This window comes from Trichosurus vulpecula, chromosome 8 (assembly GCF_011100635.1).
Source record: "Trichosurus vulpecula isolate mTriVul1 chromosome 8, mTriVul1.pri, whole genome shotgun sequence".
NCBI classification, from domain to species: domain Eukaryota; kingdom Metazoa; phylum Chordata; class Mammalia; order Diprotodontia; family Phalangeridae; genus Trichosurus; species Trichosurus vulpecula.
Window position 1 is genome coordinate 230,629,551 of NC_050580.1, and position 18,466 is coordinate 230,648,016.

Genomic DNA, 18,466 nt, shown 5'->3' on the forward strand with positions numbered 1-18,466 from the left:
CTACCTTTGTCCCAGGGCATACCCTAAAAGTGTAGAGGCGCCAGGGAATGATTTTCAGGTAGAATTCTTTCACTGAGAGTTGCTGAGGGACCAAGAAACCAGAAAGGAAATAAAGCAAAAGAAAAATTTTTCAAATGACCTAGGGTCATTGGAATTTAAGTTTCATTAAAGTTTAAACCACATTTCTTATTGCAATAACAAGAATAATAATAATTATTGCTCAAGGCTAAAGATTGGGAAATCCTTCAAAGTTCAAATCCTTATTCTACTTCTTGTATGCACTTAGACAAATTACTTAACATCACCCCCTCCTTCCTCCTTGAGTCTGTTTCCTCAGATCTCAAATGAGAGGATTAGACTAGATGGTCACCAATGTCATTTTCATTGTCATTCACTGTCATGTCATTTCTAGATCTTATTTTTTAAAAAGGGGGTCCCATGCATTGAGACACTGAGCACAGCTTTCTCCTTCCTTTCCAGTTTGGCAGCAACTCTGGGATAGAGGAAAGCTAACTTGAAAACAACCTCTGGATTTTTCTTCAAAGACTAAAAGGAGAAAAATACCCCTCAGACAACAATACAGTAAGGCCCCTTTGATGTAATTTCCAACAAAATGAGTGGAGAAAAGAATGATACAAGAAGGAAAAAAATTCTAAGAGGGACCTGTCGTTTGAGTGTTCACCAGGCCAGATCTTTAACTGTCAAAACTGCAAGAGAATGCTAAGTGGAACAGGGCCAAAATTGAATTTGGGTCACAGAGAAATAGGGACTCCAGGTCTGTAATAAGGAGTTTACATAGTCTGTCATTTATATAAGTCCTGAATTCATAAACAAAATCCATATATTTAAAAAGAGTTCCTAACCCAAAGCACCTCTTTGGGAGGTTTATGTTCTCATCCCTGCCAAAGTATCTCTACTCCAATCCCTCCAGCTAGGGAGAGAGGGAAAGTCATTTGTCATGCATTGAGAGATTATAAAATTCTATCCTTAATCAACCTGTTTCAATACAGCACAAGGTGCCAGCTAGGACTTTAGTTCTAGTGAGAAAATTCCAACGGCTAAAGGCAACTTTCTCAAAACCTGCCAGAGCCTATGACTTAGAAAAATACAACCCCAGGAAGAGCTAAAAACATATAACAGGTTACAATTTAAAACATCTTGGCTTGGTCTAGTCCATTCCAGATTATAGAAAACTTCAGAATATCATGAGTGGATGTTCAACTTCTATCTAGTTTTTCTAGTTCTCTAGAACATTAAAGACAATTACCCTATTTCAATTCTAGTGGAGTAGATACTATGAAAGACAACTCTGTCAAGCTTGTTCTACAGATACATAGTGACAATAAATATGTAAGCACGAGCAGAGGAATTTCAAAGTGAAAGGTGTTTTTACCTTGGGTGACACATAGCAGTACACCTTTTTAGGTTTTTTCACCTTTTCAGGGGTCTGGCTGTCAGAGGGTGAGTCTTCATCCTCCTCCTCAGTGGCAGTGGAAGGACGCCGTTGGGAAGAGCTCATGTGCATGGGTGGAAGGTGCCACTGTGGGTTGGCACAGTTGGTGGCATTATAGAGATAAGCCTCAAAGTAAATACTAACCCCTGAGGTGGACACATTGCGTTCTACGATGCTCTTCTCATTCTCTAGAAGGCATAAAGGAAAAGACTGGAAATAGGATTTGTTAGAGAAATATTCTATAGATAGAAAGATAGATAGATACAGATAGACCAACAAATGAAATGGTGCTAGACCTATACCTAGAACTACATATAGATCTAGATACCTGGAGCTATATCTGGATCACCATTTCGTATATTAGACTCTAAACCAGGAGTTCTTAACCCAAGGTCTTTGGATAGATTTCAGGGGGTAATGAATTTGTTTTTTAAATATTTTACAACTACATATCAATATAACTAGTTTCCTCTGTGTTTTATGTATTTAAAAAACATTATTTTAAGGAATCTATATGCTTCACCAGAATGTTAAATGTTCATATTACAAAAAAGGTTAAGAATTGCTCTAAACCAAGGAAGGCTCAAAGATCTAATAAAAATTTCAGTAGGTCAAAGGAGAGGAGAAATGCATCAGACAACAAATTCCAAATCCCTTCAACTCACCACTTAGGACAATTATATCAAATTCACCATTGCTGATTGGTTGATTTTGGTATGAAATGCAGGCACGGAAGCAGCCCCGGGAATGCAAGGTAAGCTTAAGGAACACCTGGCAAGTCTGTCTTTTGGATATCACAGATTTCTCAAATGAGACATCAGTACTTTCTTCTTCTGGAGGACCAAGCTACAAAGAGAGATGGACTATCACTTAGCATAAGAAGAGGGCAGGAAATGGGGTAAGGAGAGGAGGTTGACTGAAAACAAAAGGACTTTAACCTCCCTAGCACACAGGAAAAGGAGAGCTCACCTCATAAATGGACACATTGTAATTGTGTTCGTCTATCAAAGACACAGAGTTGTTGGTAGGATTGTCATACTCATCTCGAGGGACTATCTGGAGGGTGTGCTGTTGCCCACAGGTCAGAACAAGGGTAGAGAAATGGCACACAATTTTAGTCTTGGAAGGAACCACCATCCCTAGAACAAAAAACACAGGATCTAATGTTTAGAGAAAGATGCTAAAACAGATGGATCTTCACAGTACAAAGAGGTGCTTTGAACAGTGTGCTCTAAAGGCTTCCCCATCCCCAAGGGCAAACAACACTTTTAAATCACAGCATGGAAGGAAATAAAGGGACTGTTTCATATGATGAATTCTGGGTTCTTATGCCTATAAATCCCTTGCTAATCCAAGCACTATGTGAAATGAGAGAGAAGGGACCTGAAAAGAGAATTCAAAAGTTGTACCTAAACTCCCACGTGTATTCTGTACTACTTTCCCAGTGGGGACTTTTTAGTGAGGCAGAACCAAGACTAAAATGAAAGAAAATAAAAGGTCATGTACTGTCCTTGTCCACCCACTCCCACACCTTAGTGATAGGCTGGACTGCAAGGGAGGGGAGTGTCTTCACCCTGCACTGAAGAGAATTTTCTGAGACAAGAGTCTCTAATGAGCATATTCTTGCAAAAGGAAGTTATATGAAATAGCTAGTTACAAAAGAAGCTATTTGAAAGATTTAGCTCCAAAGGGAAAGGTAAATGCCAAAAGCTTCATTCTCAAGGCCTTGGCCTTTGTTCTAAGAATAAGGAAATCAGTTACCAGCCCATGGTTAAAATACCAAAACCTAATTAAACTCCTCTAGGATTTAACCCCCAAAGGTCATATATCTTTTTTTCTGTAACTACTAAATTGGCTAATACCCAGTGACACTCTCAAAAGGATGCCACCACAGTGTATACAGCACAAGTATTAGTCTCATAAATTGAAACAAAACATATGCAGCATACTAGGACAGATTCCACATTTCCAAAAATTTTAAGCAGAGCAAAGGAGGATCTGGTTGCTTATGTAATATGTACAAAGGATATGCAGAATATAACTAGAGACAAAAGGAGGTTCAATTCTCAGAAAACTGAAGCTTCAGAAACATTTACTAAAAATAGGTTCCATCAGTACAGGAAAACATACAATGGTAATAAAGGTGAGAGGAGGATAGGATTATTTTCACTTTGAATGATGTCAAACTACAGAAGACTTTTAAATCCATCTTGGCCCTCCTAGCCCTAAGATCTTACCAGCCTGAAAAATTTTGTAGTAGGGACTGTAGGCCACACTTAATCCACCAAGTTTCACTGTGATTTCATAGCGACCAGCCTTGCGAACAGTGAAGGCCACTTTTACAACATTGGAATTGGGCTCCTGAAGGACTTCTTGGGTTACTGGAATATCCACTGCTAACTCAACATGGGAGATGTGAACTCGTAATCCCACAGGTCGATGAGCAGGAAAGGGCTGTCCATTCTTGTAGAATAACTGTATAGGGGAAGTTAAAGGCACCTGTTAATGCCCAGAGAAAGAATACTGTTCCCCTATGGACACAGTAAACCCATTCATTGTATATGGAGAAAGCAGGTACTGGTAAGGGGAGCAGGAATTGTGTGTTAGAATTCTCATCCACTCCCACAGTTCTGCTCATGGTATTACAGGGAGAAATAACTCTAGCTACATATAACGCAATGTTTAAAGAAAGTTAAATAATATACAAACCTAGCTGTACAGAGGACAGGAGTGGACTGTGTCAGTGCACCACTCAATCAAACCCCACATTTCTGAATAACCAATGCTAGCTCTTGTATTACCAGAAATCTCCCCTCTAATATTGACCCAAACTTTAAAATCAAATTACACTGGTGTCACTGAGCACCTGAATCCTGTGCTATATGGGCCAAACACACTGCTAACAACATTTTTCATTTTCTAAAAAGTCATTAAGTTTATAATTCCTCAAAGAGAAGAAAATAATAAAAATAATAAAACAGTCCCTAGTGCTTGAATAGGAATCCTTCCCAAATTCCTTGGGGTGGGAGGACAGGGCAAGGGAAGATAATAACAGTATTTCAGTCTAGCACCACCCACAAGCAGAACCAGGCTCTGCAACAGCAAGCCACTAGAAACCCCAATGGGTGTGGAGACAGAAACATTCCCTTACATGCACTCGGAAGGCCATGCTATGGCCCACCTCATAGGGGTCCTTCCAATCCCAGGAGACTTTGCAGGACCGGGGGTCCAGGTAATTTCCCCGCACGTAGTCATAAATAGTCCGGTCCCCTCGGCGCTCCCGGTCTTCATTCTGGAGGAAGCTGACTACTCGTGCGGCAAGCTCAAAGAAGAACTTAATTGTGAAGAAGAAGGCAACCACAGACACTGTGATTCCACCTATGTGGAGAAAAGATCAGACGTATCACCCACCAGCTATACGTCATTGTATCTTAATACAGGAGAAGTCAGAAGTCTTTGAGAAGGATCAGAAAACCTTCCCAAACATAATATATGGGCCTAGGGATTTGGCATCAGAAGACCTGGGTTCTACTCCTAGATTTGCAATGTACTATTGATATGATGCTTAGGTAAGTCACTTAACTTCTCTGAGCCTCAGTTTCCCCTTCTGTAAAATGAGGAAGTTGAACTAGATGACTTTTGAGGTTCCTTCCTGCTCTAAATCTATAGTCCTGTGTTATTGGCAGGTAATGAGGTATACTTCTCTGACATGACATACAACATACATTACATAATGCACCCAATATCGCATATGTAGTTCCCACAATTGTGGTAAAAACAAAACAGGCACAAGGCATAAGTAGTTTTACCACTGTCATGTCTACTGAGGTATATTTGGCAGGACCAACAACTTTCTAGGTCAAATAGCAATGGAATTAAACAAAATTCACAAAGAACAGAAAAAAGAGAGAAAATAGGGCTCTCTCCATCACTCACCAATAACGTAAAACATCAGGTCCCTTCAATGAAGACAGACAGCTGAGGATCACAGCTTCAGCTGCAAAAGAAAATGAGCTTAGTTCTTTTCACTCCTTTTCCTCACAGCCATATCACCTAGGATAGCACAGAATAAGTTTTATGGGTTTAATTAAGCCAATCAAATCCCGAAAGTTTTTCTCTCCCCATCCTTTCATTCAAAACTAACACAGTCCTACTTAAGATATTTCAAGGAACAAAGATAGACTACATAATTCTCTCAAAAGAATCCTAATGTACCAAAAAACCTCTGGGATGCCAGACATTTCTTTGTTTCATTGCTAATTACAAATAACATGGCTTTCACAAATTCAGGTCTCCTGGGACAGTTCCCCTCCTCAAATAAATTGGTGCTAATTAATGCAAACAAGGAGGGGAAAGGAGTCACTGTCCTCTTACAGTGGCTTTCTGGAAGTAATTCATCCAAGTAGAATTAGCAATATAAAATGTGGGATTTAACAACTAAGTATTATTATTCTCATATTGGCATTATGTAATTAAAATGAATTTGAATTGTCCCAATATGCACAGGGTATATAACAGCAAGTTGCTTGTTTATGCTCAGCAATCAGGCTAATTGCCATTAATTGTCCCCTTAGTTGACAATCTCCAAAGAATAGCAGAGGAGCGAGGCAAGAACAAGTTATGAAGACCATACTTCCCCTTACATTAAGAGGCCACTCTCTGAGGATGGCTTGGAATCCTGGGAAGCTCACAATGCTGCTGCAAAGTCTTCACTACTTCTACCTGAACCACCACAGGACTCCCTTGGGGTAACCTGCAGTGCACCTTGATACTCGAATACCTTTGGACCCCAATAGCTCCTATTTGCCTCGAAATTATGTGCCACATGATAAACCTATCAGTATTTTAACCTAATTTTGAGTTCATGGCCAATGGGGTTGGAACCACATCTGCTCTCCATTCTAAACTGAACTGAGCACAATTTCTACAATCGAAACATATTAAATAACTTATTATCACCTTAATAAAACACCTTTTGCCAAGACCAAATCTTTAACTACTGAAATATAAAGGAAAATTCCTAAGACAGTGCTAGTGGTGACTAAAAAGGGTCTTTCTAAGAAACATGCCCAAGAGATTAAAAGGAGGGAAAGACACAGGCAAGCAGCATCCATCAATTCTTCCACTGACAATATGCCAGTGGAAAACAGGCAAAAAAGTTTTTTCAGGGGTATCTCAATCAAGTTTGATAAGAGTCCTTATTTAAGTTGACTTATACAGAGAAAAAAAAGGCAACCCATCATTCCATATCTGAAGCATTTACAACTGTCAATACAGTTTAGCATCAAGCTGCTTCTACATAGGACTACTACTTGAAGGACATAAGCAGCACAAAGAATTGGACCTTAATGACTGAGTCTTCTTCTCAAATAAGCACACAACGGTATCATTCTTCAGTGTTACACAATGGAAGCCATTATAGTATACCAGAAAGATCATCGCAATGGAAGTCAGGAAACCTGGATGCAAGTCCTAGCTCTGTTGAGTTTCCTCATCTGAAAAATGAGGATAAACAAGACAATCTCTATAGAGAAAAGCTGGCGAGCCTCTCTCAGATAGTATTCTGTCTCTGATATGCTGCTAACTTGGTGCAGCCAGAGCCAATAGCTAGGCTGGGTTGAATACCAAAAACATTATTGGAATATTCTCCAGACTGGTTCTGACTGTGAAATTTCTGCTCAATCAAGGAATGCACAGGACAGAGCATGCAAGGGCTTGCATACAACTTAAAGTCTCAGGAGACATGAAAAGCCCCTTGTTACTCGGAAAAACGAAGCCAGTGTCAATGCACAGAACAAGACTTGGCACACAGTAGGTGCTTAATAAATGCTTGTTGAATTGAACCATTTGATGGGCACAGTCATAAGGAAGCCAACAGGAGGCAGAACGGTGTAATGCACAGAGCACTGGACATATAACCCTGAGATAGTCACTCCCTCATTTTCTTTCTTTATAAAATTAGAAACTAAGCTAGATGGAGTCTAACGTCTCTTCCAGATCTCACATTTTCTCATTCTAACATACAACCCTGACCACTAATCCATTCTAAGAAGCTAAAAATATTCGAGTTACAGGTGGAAGAGTAGAAAAGGCACTAGATTCAGAGTGAGGAGACCCACACTTGAGTCCTGGCTCCAACATTTATCATTCCAGGCAAATCAACAACTTTCTGAGTTTCAGTTTCCTGATCTATAAAATGAGGATAGTAAGATTGTAGGACTTGGAACTTGGAACTGTTCAAATCCTTTCTCTGTATGGATGAAACTGAACCTAAGAGAGAGTAAGGAAGTCACTCAGGATCACACAGGTGCTAAGCAGCAAGGCAGGGACCACAGCCCAGGTCCTCTGAACAATACTTATATTACTTAACCTTACAGCAGTTGTGTCAAATGCAAACAGAAACCAATTGAGGTCACATACTGACTTAGAAAACCATATATTAGTATTATTTATGTTGTATTTTTTTAATTTTGTTAAACATTTCCTAATGACATTTTAATCTGGTGGCCACACTCAGGAGGAACTATTGGAGGCTCAGAGGAGAGTCTGACACTTCTAACTTTCAGGCTTGTGAGAAAAACACTTCATAAACCTTAAAGTATTGTGCAAATGTAAGTTATTATTACCCAGGCAAAGATTATAGTGCCAATGTGTCATTAGACACTACCCAATAAGGAAGTGAAGTGAATTATTTGCTCCTTGGTGTGCTTAAAGACCTAGGTATAGTGGTACATTTAGAGAAAAGTGTGTATCTGCTGTCACTGTCAAAATCTCTTCCTTGTCATAGTCATCTATGTGATGTTCCAGAGCTATGAAAACCTCTGGAGGGATCAAGGATTATTCTGCCTCTAATGCCAACAGGATATGAAGGCAGACAGTCTGATAAAATCTATGTACTCCTCAGAATAATATTTTAAAATGCATAACATAAAATATATGAAACTACAAAGGAAACCAATTATGTCAAAATATAGTTATCAAAAGATTTTTTAGAACAAGCTCGTGGACATCAAGTTAAGAACTGTACAAAGGGAATGTTCCCATCTACCCATCTTTCCCTCAATGGAGCTGCATCATTTAAAGGCACACACATGTTTTCCTGTCTATACTGTCATTCCAAGACTAATAATGAGTTTTACTAATGATTAAGCCATTGGGTGGTTTCCTCATTTTTTTCTTCACATCTACTTCACCATAACAAATCTATCTATTTTACCTAGACTTCTACTTTTAGGTCAATCCCACATTTCCACTCCTCTCCCCATTATCATACAAAATTCAGCAAGTCAAATACTGCTTTCTTTTGAAGTCTTTAGTTCTAGTTTGCCACCTGGGTATGAACTCTCACAATTTATAACTCATTAAGGTCAGTGACTCAACCTTTGACAAAAGCTACTTCTCTGATATTTCTGAAATTTATTTCATCCTTTTCATTCAACTGGCATGTGCTGTTTCTACATTTATAACATCTCTAAAAACGAACCTTTCTTCTACTCACACATCTTTAGTTTAGGCCTTCATTACTTCTCAACTATACTACTGCAACAGTCTCTTAAATGGTGTCCCTGCTTTCAAGTCTCTCATCACTGCTCCATCTTACACACTGCTACCAAAGCAATTTTCCTTAAGTAAAGATCTGACGTGACTCCACTATTTTATGTGACTCCTCTATTCAACCAATTTGACTGGCTTTCCAATGCCTCTAGGATCAAATACATACTTCTCTGTTTGGCTTTAAAATCCCTATACAACCTGGCCCCAATCTACTGTGCCATGGGATATCACTCCCCCTCTCATACTCTGTAATCCAGACTAACTGTATTTCACATTCTTCACATATGACACTCCATCTCCCACCTCCATGATTTTGTACTGGCTGTCCCCCATGCCTAGAATACATTTCCCCTCCTTACTTCACAGAGCTCTTTCCTTTAAAATGCAATATCCTCTGCATAAAGCCGTTTCTGATTCCCCTTCCACCCAAACAACCTTACATTTAATTACTCTGTGTATATGTGTGTGTGAATAGATATAGAGAGATATAGTATGTATTTGTTGACTTTATAACCTATTGTCTATATTTTATATGTTCTTACTGTTTCCATCATTTAAATTCATTTAGAGTAGGGATTGTCTCATTTACAATGGTATCCCCAGTTCCTAGCACAGTGCCTAACACATAGTACATACTTAATAAATACTTGTTGATTGAATGATTTTCAATTCCTTAATATTTCCCATACTGACTGTACTATACTACCTCTAACTTTTATATTTTCTCCTTTCTTGTCCCTCCTGAACATTCTCTTTCACTTGTAACTTAAATCACAAGATAACACAATTTTAACTATTGATTAGAGAAATGCAAATTAAAACAACTCTGAAGTACCATTCATGCTATCCAACTGGCTAATATGACAAAAAAAGGAAATGATAAATGTTGGAGAAGATGTAGGAAAACTGAAACACTAATGCATTGTTAGTGAAGTTGTAAAGTGATCCAACCACTGTGGAGAGCAATTTGGAACTATGCCCAAAGGGCTATAAAATTGTGCAATACCACTACTAGGTCTGTATCCCAAAGAGATCACAAAAAAGGGAAAGGGACCCACATGTACAAAAAATGTTTATAGTAGCTCTTTTTGTGGTGGCTAAGAATTGGAAATTAAGGGGATGCCCACCAACCGGGGTATGGCCGAACAAGTTATAGTATACGAATGTAATAGAATACTAGTGTTCTATAAGAAATGATGAGTGGGTGGATTTAAAAAAAAAAAACCTGGAAAGACTTACATGAACTGATGCTGAGTGAAGTGAGCAGAACCAGGAGGAGATTATACACAGTAACAGCAACACTGAGTGATGATCAACTTTGACAGACTGAGCTCTTCTCAGCAATACAATGATCTAAGACAATTCCGAAAGACTCATGATGAAAAACGCTTTCCACATCCATAGAAAAAACTACAGAGTCTGAATGCAGATGGAAGCACAGTATTTTCTCTTTTTTTCTTTCTCATGGTTTTTCCCTTTTGTTCTGATTCTTCTTTCACAGCATGGCTAACGTGGAAATATGTTTAATATGGTTGTACGTGTATAGCCTATATCAGACTGCTTGCCATCTTGGAGAAGAAGGAGGGAAGGAAAGGACAGAGAAAAATTTGGAACTCAAAATCTTACAAAAATGAATGTTGAAAACTATCTTTAGATATAACTGGCAAAATTTTAAAAAGATAATATGATTTAGAGATAGAAGGCTCCTTACAGATCATCTATTCTAACTTCCTCATTTTACAGATAAGAAAACTAACACTAAGGCTCAGGGAGGTTAAATGCCCTCCCTATCCAGGGACAAACAGTATTACTGAAAGGGTTTGAATCCAGATGCTCTACCTCCAAATCCAGTAGGGCTCTTTCTATTCTCAGGCCACACTACAATGCCCCTACTTACTTCACTCCAGATATGGCCCTTAAGGATTGTGTGCTTCAGTTGTGGGGGAGCTGTGAGCTGGCTCCACCATTCTGGAGAACAATTTGGAACCATACCTAGAAGGCTACAAGACTGTACACACCCTTTGACTTAGCAGTAGCACTACTAAGTTTGTACCCCAATGAGATCAAAAAAAATGGAAAAGGATCCACATGTACAAACAGATAGATAGATAGGTATCTATATAGATATTTAGAAAGATATCTGTGTGTGTGTGTGTGTGTGTGTGTGTGTGTGTGTGTGTGTATATATATATGTCAGCACTTTCTGCAGTGGCAAAAATTGTTAATTCAGGGGATGACCACCAATTGAGCAATGGCTAACCAGGCTGTAGTATATGAATATGATGGAATATACTACTGTGCTATAAGAAATAATATATACTAACAGCAATTTTGTAACTATAATCAACTGTGAAAGACTTAGAAACAGATCAATAAAATGATCCACGGCAATTTCAAAGGACTCGTAATGAAAAATGCTATACACATTCAAAGAGAAAACTGATGAACTCTGAGTATAGACTGAAGCATATTATTCTCTCTTCCTTTATTTTTCTTGCCTTTTTTACAACATGACTAATGTGGAAATATGTTTTGCATGACTTCATATATATAGAGGGTATCATATTTCTCAAATAGTTCACATTTCTTATCATATTTCAAAGGGTGTGGGAGGGGAAGAAGGAGGGAGAAAATCTGGAACTGAAATTTTTTTTAAAAAACAGAAAAAAGAAACAGGGATTCTGTGCTCCTTCTCTTAGTAACCTATTCTAAAACCACCTCTGACCTATCCTGTGCTTCTTATTATCTTCAACTCTCTCACTTTGCTCTTCTGGACTTATTTCCTATGATTTCCCTTTGAACATCCTATGCTCTCACCAAACTGAACTACTTGTTCTCTAAACACCTCAGTACTTTCCTCCCCCCATGCTTTTACTCACATAGGTCACTCCCCACTTAGTACCCTTTCCCAGCCATTTCCACATGACAGAATTTTGCTCATCCTTCAAGGTCTGCTTCAACTACTGCCTTTTCTATCAAAGTGTCCCTAACTACCATCCCTCAGCAAAAAAGAGCTTTCCCTCCTATGAACTTCCAGAACATTATCTGCACCTTTCCCATGTATAGTTCTACTTTATGACTATTTGTGTATCCTCTTAGCTTATTTGCTTTCCTACAAGACCGAAAGCTCCTCAAGGTTACACCTGGCTTTTTCCCACCTTCATTCATCGTGTTTACTGATTGATGTTTATTGACTGATTAATAAATGGTTAGGTACCAGATGTATTTTTACTAAGTTCTAGCAATTTTTCCAGATGGGGCTGTTGCCCTCTTCTACCCATCCCCCAACCTCACTCCCATGCCAAAGTAATGTTCAAAAGCATAGCTCTGATCATGTCACGCCCTACTCAAAAACCTTCAATGATCTTCTACCGCCCACCAGTGAAAACTGCCTGGAATCGAAGAACCATTTTAGTCCAGCTACCCTCCCTCATTGTATCAGAAAGGCAATAATCACAATATAGACAATAATTGTCAATAGGCATATGTGGTCCTGTATCACAAAATATAAGAGACTCTCCATATGGAAAGCAGAAGAAGTAAAACATTTATTCAGACACGAGAACCAGGTCCCCAAACCAGTAAGCCCAATCCATCATAGCAGTGAAGAATTCAATACACAATATCACAGCAGAGAACCACTCCATCCCATAACCTTCCTGCCCCCTGCTGCGGCCTTGCCACCATCAATCACTCACAGCACAGCACAGCACATCTGCTCTCCCCCTCAGCTCTAACTGCTCTCTAAGTACTTCCTGTGACACACTTTCCTTTTCCCTTCAGGAAGCTCCTCCCACCGCATGTGACTTGGGCTTCCCATGATGTAAGCAGGTCACATGGCCTATCAACGGGTGGGAAAGATCTTCAAATTTAAATTGTCATTACACTCATGCACCCCATGGACCAGTAATGTTCAATTACTCTCAAATCCCTAAACAAGCCCTACATTTTTCCACTTCCGGAGATTTGTTTCTACCTTTTCCTACAGTTTAAATACCCTCTCCCACCTCTGCTTCTCAAAATCCTACTCATCCTTCAAGACCCAAGTCAAATGCCACCTCCTCCAAGAATGAAATCTTCCCCAAGTCTCCTTAGCCGAGATAGTTTCTCCTTCCATGTATGCACAGAATTTTGCGTATACTCTCTTTTACAAAACTTATTTTTTTTATTCCACTTTCTATTATGGGCATTTATGTATGTCTCGTCTTCCTTATTAGACTCTAAACTTCTTGAGGGCAGTGATCATGTCTTTTTCATATCTGGATCCCCCTGGAGTATCAAATAAAAAGTAATAAATGAGTATTTGCTGAATTGAATTGGATTGGATTATTCTGACCAGCAATGTACTCATTTTGGGTTAAAGACCCCACTCTTCAAGTCAAAGGGTTAATTCTAGATTACTAATGCATGGTACAAGAAAACAATTGTATTCTATGTTCATGATCACAGGTATTTATCTTCTTCTAGCAATTTATACAGCAACTAACCCACTTTCTCCTACTCATAACTTCTCCAAAAAAATTATTTTGTTAAAGTTTCCATGTCTGATTCAAGCCCAAAGAAACATTTCAACATTTTATCCAAATTGGTTCTTATATTTCAAAGTTATAAGGATGGTTTTTTGTTTGTTTTAATATCCTACGGTATTGTAACATCCTGTGCTGACAGAATCACAATCCTTATTGAGGGAGAATAAGCAAATCCTAGACAGTGAAGTATTCTTGAAAAAAAAGGTAGACTAATTTAAAAAAAAAAAGTGAATGCAGGCATAAGAGAGAATCTGGGTTCCTTCCAGCTCAACTGTTGTAATTACAGATGACAAAGTGTTAACACCAATGATTCCTTTATGAAGCATGAACACTTTTCTGAGTGAATCAGGCAGGACAACCCAGTTGCCTGACAGAAGATGACCATGCCCTCAGGTGATCTTTAAAAGACAGTTCACAAGCCAAGAGACACAAGCTCAGCAGAGTACATCTTTTTTTTTTTTTCTCCATTTCATATATCTTGATCGTCACATATTAAGATTTTTTGAAATAAGGCACACTTTTAACAGGCATTCCCACATCAAGTAAGCAATAGATATTTGGCGTGTTTACTTATCATTGTTTGCCAATCTTCATCACATGTTATCACCATTTTATATTTGTTGAGCAAATAATAAGTAGGCTGGAGCTCAGCATCTGCTTAGGAGGTTCTGAATAAAACAAAGAGGTAGCTGGTAGGTCTTTAAAATGAACTTAAAACTATCATCTACCTGACAAAGCAACTGAGGAAATATCAGTCCCAGAAGCTGGTGGCTGTGCCAAGGCCTTGTGACATGTGATTTCATTATGTCTTTGTTTCTTCTCTTTGACGGCCCAATTTCAGCAGAGTACATCTTAAATGCCTTGATCAGGCTGAAAATGTCCTACGATGGAGACATTTTTCCAAAAAAAGACTAAAGCTAAAATATGAAATATAAAAACAGGATATACCCCAAACTATTTAATGTAGTTCTTTGTTTAAGGACCTTGGACAAGTTCCCTACTCCCTTTGGTACATTACCCATGAAAGGAAACAATGAAAAAAAAAACTTGTCTTGGAGCTGCCTCAGGGAAATGCTGGGGTATATAATGATGTCATTACTTCTAAAGTCTTTGGAAAATATACAAGGTTAATATTGTACTATGAAATGATTTTTTTTAGGCCTAACATTAAAGAGAAGTACTGGAAAAGCCATTCCCCAGAAATGAATGCTAGTCTCTTAGCACTCTCAAAATCATAAAGTCACCTGGGTCAAATCTAGCTGTCATTGTGGTTCTGCTAAACGAGGCCCCTTTGCAATTAAGCCATTTCTTTCTGGAAATGCCCATACCATGATTTTCCTAATGCCAACAATAACACCCTTAAACTACACCAGTATCTTACCTTTAAAGGAGGGCCCATGTTCTGAGAGTTGAGGTAGCACTCTCATTCATTAAACCAATTTTCCCTTGGTTTCTGTTGCCTTGCTTTCCACTTTCCACATGGAGAAAAAAAGGGAACAAGGTAAATAAGAATGGTCTGTCCATCAGACTTTTGCTAAGATAGTATCACAGTGAAGCAGAGTGTTTGGAACTTCCAGGGAGAAAAAAAATCAATCCTAAGACTACAACTCCATCTCTGGTCTTCCTCTCTACAACAAGGCACAGTCCATCCAATCAGATGTACATGTTTCAGCTTCCCGGCCTGAAAAGTAAAGAAATGAGCTGATTATTTATTTCTGAAAGACAGAACCAAACAAAATGACAATGAAAAAGTAGAACAAAAAGAAGAAAGGTGGAGGCATCAGGGAAGAGGGAGAAGTAAAAATAATAATCAAGATCTAATTAGACTCTAGCCAGAGGTTTCCCAATTAAAATGACTTCACCATTACATCCTTCATTTTAACTGAATCACATAGTAGTAACAAACTTAACACATCAATAAGACCTGAATGGTTTTTCTGTGCCTACAGATTAAGTTTCAAATTCTTTACCAGGGCATTCAAGGCCTTCCCTGCTCTAGCCCCAGGCTAGCTTTCTGATCTTACCTCTCACCATTTCCCTTTTCTAAGACCTAAGCTCCAGCAAAACTAAAATAATGAACATTTCCCAAACACATCCTGAGTTTCTGCTCATTGTGTTCCTTCTTCAACTCATTTCAATGAACAAACACCATGGGAGGTAACATGGCAAGGGAAACAGGGCACTGGACTTCAAATTAAGAAGACCTGGGATGTATAAATATCCTGCCTCATACACTTACTTCCAAAGACAAGTCACATTAACCAGCCTGCCTTTCAATTTCCTCATCTCTAAAACGAGCAGGATGGTCTCAGTGGCCCCTACAATCCCTTCTAGCTCTATTCTAAACTTATGATCCTGAAACCTATTATGAGGGCACACTAGCATACCACTGGTAGAGCAATAGGTTATTCCAACCACACTGGAAGGCAATTTGGAATCAAGCTTTAAAAAAATGACATAAAATGTCCATACCTTCTGACCCAGATTTTCCCATTGCTAGGCTTATACACCCTTGAGGATGTAAAAAACAGAAAACTCCTATATATTCCAAAATATTCATAGCAGTAATGTTGGTGGTGGCAAAGTAATGGGAACAAAGTAGGTAGTTTCCCAGTGATAGGAAAGGGCTAAGCAGATTGTGGTATGTGACTGTAATAGGATATTATTACACCAAAAGAAATGAAAAAGATAAAGAATTCAAAGAAACATAGGAAGATAAAACTTGGAAAACAATTATGTTTATGGGATACATGAATTGATGCATGTAAAGACATGTTTAGCTGTTGTTCAATTGTTTTTCAGTCTTATCCAACTCTTTGTGACCCCATTTAGGGTTTTCTTGGCAAAGATACTGGAGTGGTTTGCCATTTCCTTCTCCAGCCCATTTTACAGATGAGGAAACTGAGGCAAGCAGTGTTAAGTGGCTTGCCCAGGGTCACACAGCTAGTAAGTGTCTAAAGCCCAATTTGAACTCAGGGAGATGAGCCTTCCTTGAGGCCAGGCACTCTATCCACTGTGCACCTACCTGCCTATAAAGATATGTCAGTGAACAATTAAAACAATATACATGGGTAGCTAGGTGATGCAGTGAGAATGTGGTGCTGGAGAAATCAGTTATTGCTAAGGAGACCCCTGCCCCACAGCTGTAGAGAAAACCCCAGTTTGCATAAGAAAGAATGGACTCAGACCTTTGGGCATTTAGCAAATGTCCCTGGGGCTCCGGGACTCTTCCAAGGAATGTCAATAGATAAGATTATCCCACTTAACTATAACCTGTCAGAATCTTTGATCTGTCAGGACCTTTGTTCCTGTTCCCCCGGACCACCCTGTGACCTGGCCTGTAAATTTCAAGAAATAATTAACCACTGCACCCTGTTTTTTCTGTATAAATACGACTTCTTCAGACCAACTCCTGGCCATTCTGATTTGGGCTGTTTATACCCCGGAACGGATGCCTGCTAATAAATTCTCCATTCAAAACTTATACTCTGTGACGTGTCTAGCTTGCTCTTGGTATAACATAATGGAGGCCCCAGCGAGATAGAGGCAGTATTCCGTGTTATTGCCCTGGAGACACCCAGAGAATTTCGGGCCTCAACAGGGAGCCTCTGCCCCTCTCTCTCTTCGGAGGGCCAGCACCTGGGATTTCCTTTCCTAGGACTCTGATGTCGGGTGACGATCTCGGAGGATGGGCTCTTTGCTGACTTGTCCCTTTTTGGCCTATGGAGAATTCTCGTTTTCAGATCTCTAGACGTAAGATTTCTGTTCTGGGCTAGCCATCTGGTCTGTTAACACACTACCTGGACGCAGGGACACGCATGTTCAGGGGGGTGAGGACGGGACATTGTGTCTCACCGCGGGTGTGAGAAAGATAGAAGGCCTTTGTTTAACCCTAAAGAGGAAATCTGGTTTATTTTTTCTTTCCTCTGAGGGGACTTGGTTTAGCTTTCAATTCGACTTACACATTTGGCTCTGTTCTGTACGTTCTGAATTTGTCTGGGTCTGTGTGTCTGTGTCTAAAAATGTGAAATGTCTGTATTTTGGTAAAATCTGAAACGCAGGCAGCCAGAGATTTCGGGCTGCAACTAGGGAAACAAAGACTCTTTTCCTTGTGGTTCCTTGTCTGGCCAACTTGGAATTACAATGGAAACAGGACTAACAAGTTTTAGCGGATTTTGGGATTTAATCATTAAAAGTTTGGAAACTGGTTAGTTGGATTTGGGGGGAAAGAACTCCTGAAACTGTAAAATCACTCCAGGAGCTCACTCTTGTTGAAACACCTCCTCCCAATGAATGCCTTCTGGCTGAAAAAAACCTGTTTATCCATGAATATGGAATCTGGTTAAAGTTTTCAGTCAGACTCTCACACTTGTCTTTGTCCCTAATCACTTGTCCACTCCCTCCCCAAAGTTAAGAGGGAATCCTTTCCTTAGATTTAAGTGCAAAAAGGTTTTAAGGAGTGAGCAAAAGGTGAAGTTTACTTGAGTTACAATCATTGAGATCTTTCACCATTGTTGTCCTGTCTCTGACCGAGCCAGGGCTGCAGTAAAAGTTAGAGCAGTTAAAACAAACTCCTCTCCTCCCAGATCAGATTAGAAGAGAATGCAGGAGAACTGTAGGGAAAACTTAAATCACCCTTCCCCACCTGGCAAAAGGAGGAGAAGGACAGAAATTCACAGACTGACAGTCAGTCCTGTGCCCCTGGGTACCTTTGTAGCCCATCCTTTTTGGCAAAGCTTGGAAAAAACACCCAGGTGCTATGCATTCTACCCACCCTGTCCCCATCAGCTGCAAACTGCCCTAGGCTCAGTAACTTCTGCAGTTGTGGCTGAATGGAAAGATGAATGGATTGGGCCTGTGATTAGCATTTCCTAAACTCTGCCTCAAAAAAATATTGTCTTCACTTCGAAACCAGCCCCTGCTCTTTGTT

The 18,466-nt window shown here is 39.4% G+C and overlaps 1 protein-coding gene across 7 annotated transcripts in view; it reads right to left on the bottom strand.

The window, feature by feature from the left end:
* AREL1 (apoptosis resistant E3 ubiquitin protein ligase 1) overlaps positions 1-18,466 on the bottom strand; it is a 70,237-nt gene that overhangs the window by 21,065 nt on the left and 30,706 nt on the right. For 4 of the 7 annotated variants that reach the window (XR_005008951.1, XR_005008950.1, XM_036735177.1 and 1 more), the window contains exons 2-9: positions 14,918-15,217; positions 5,390-5,450; positions 4,605-4,831; positions 3,691-3,928; positions 2,423-2,592; positions 2,119-2,299; positions 1,394-1,641; positions 5-82 (exon numbers count right to left, since the gene is read on the bottom strand). Coding sequence is in view for 5 of the 7 variants with exons in the window: in XM_036735177.1 (XP_036591072.1) it covers positions 5-82; positions 1,394-1,641; positions 2,119-2,299; positions 2,423-2,592; positions 3,691-3,928; positions 4,605-4,831; positions 5,390-5,405 (1,158 nt within the window). In the remaining 2 variants the exon portion in view is untranslated. Of the gene's footprint in view, positions 1-4; positions 83-1,393; positions 1,642-2,118; positions 2,300-2,422; positions 2,593-3,690; positions 3,929-4,604; positions 4,832-5,389; positions 5,451-10,246; positions 10,266-14,264; positions 14,283-14,917; positions 15,218-18,466 lie in introns of those variants that run through there. The other 3 variants (XM_036735181.1, XM_036735180.1, XM_036735179.1) reach the window with 3 other exon arrangements.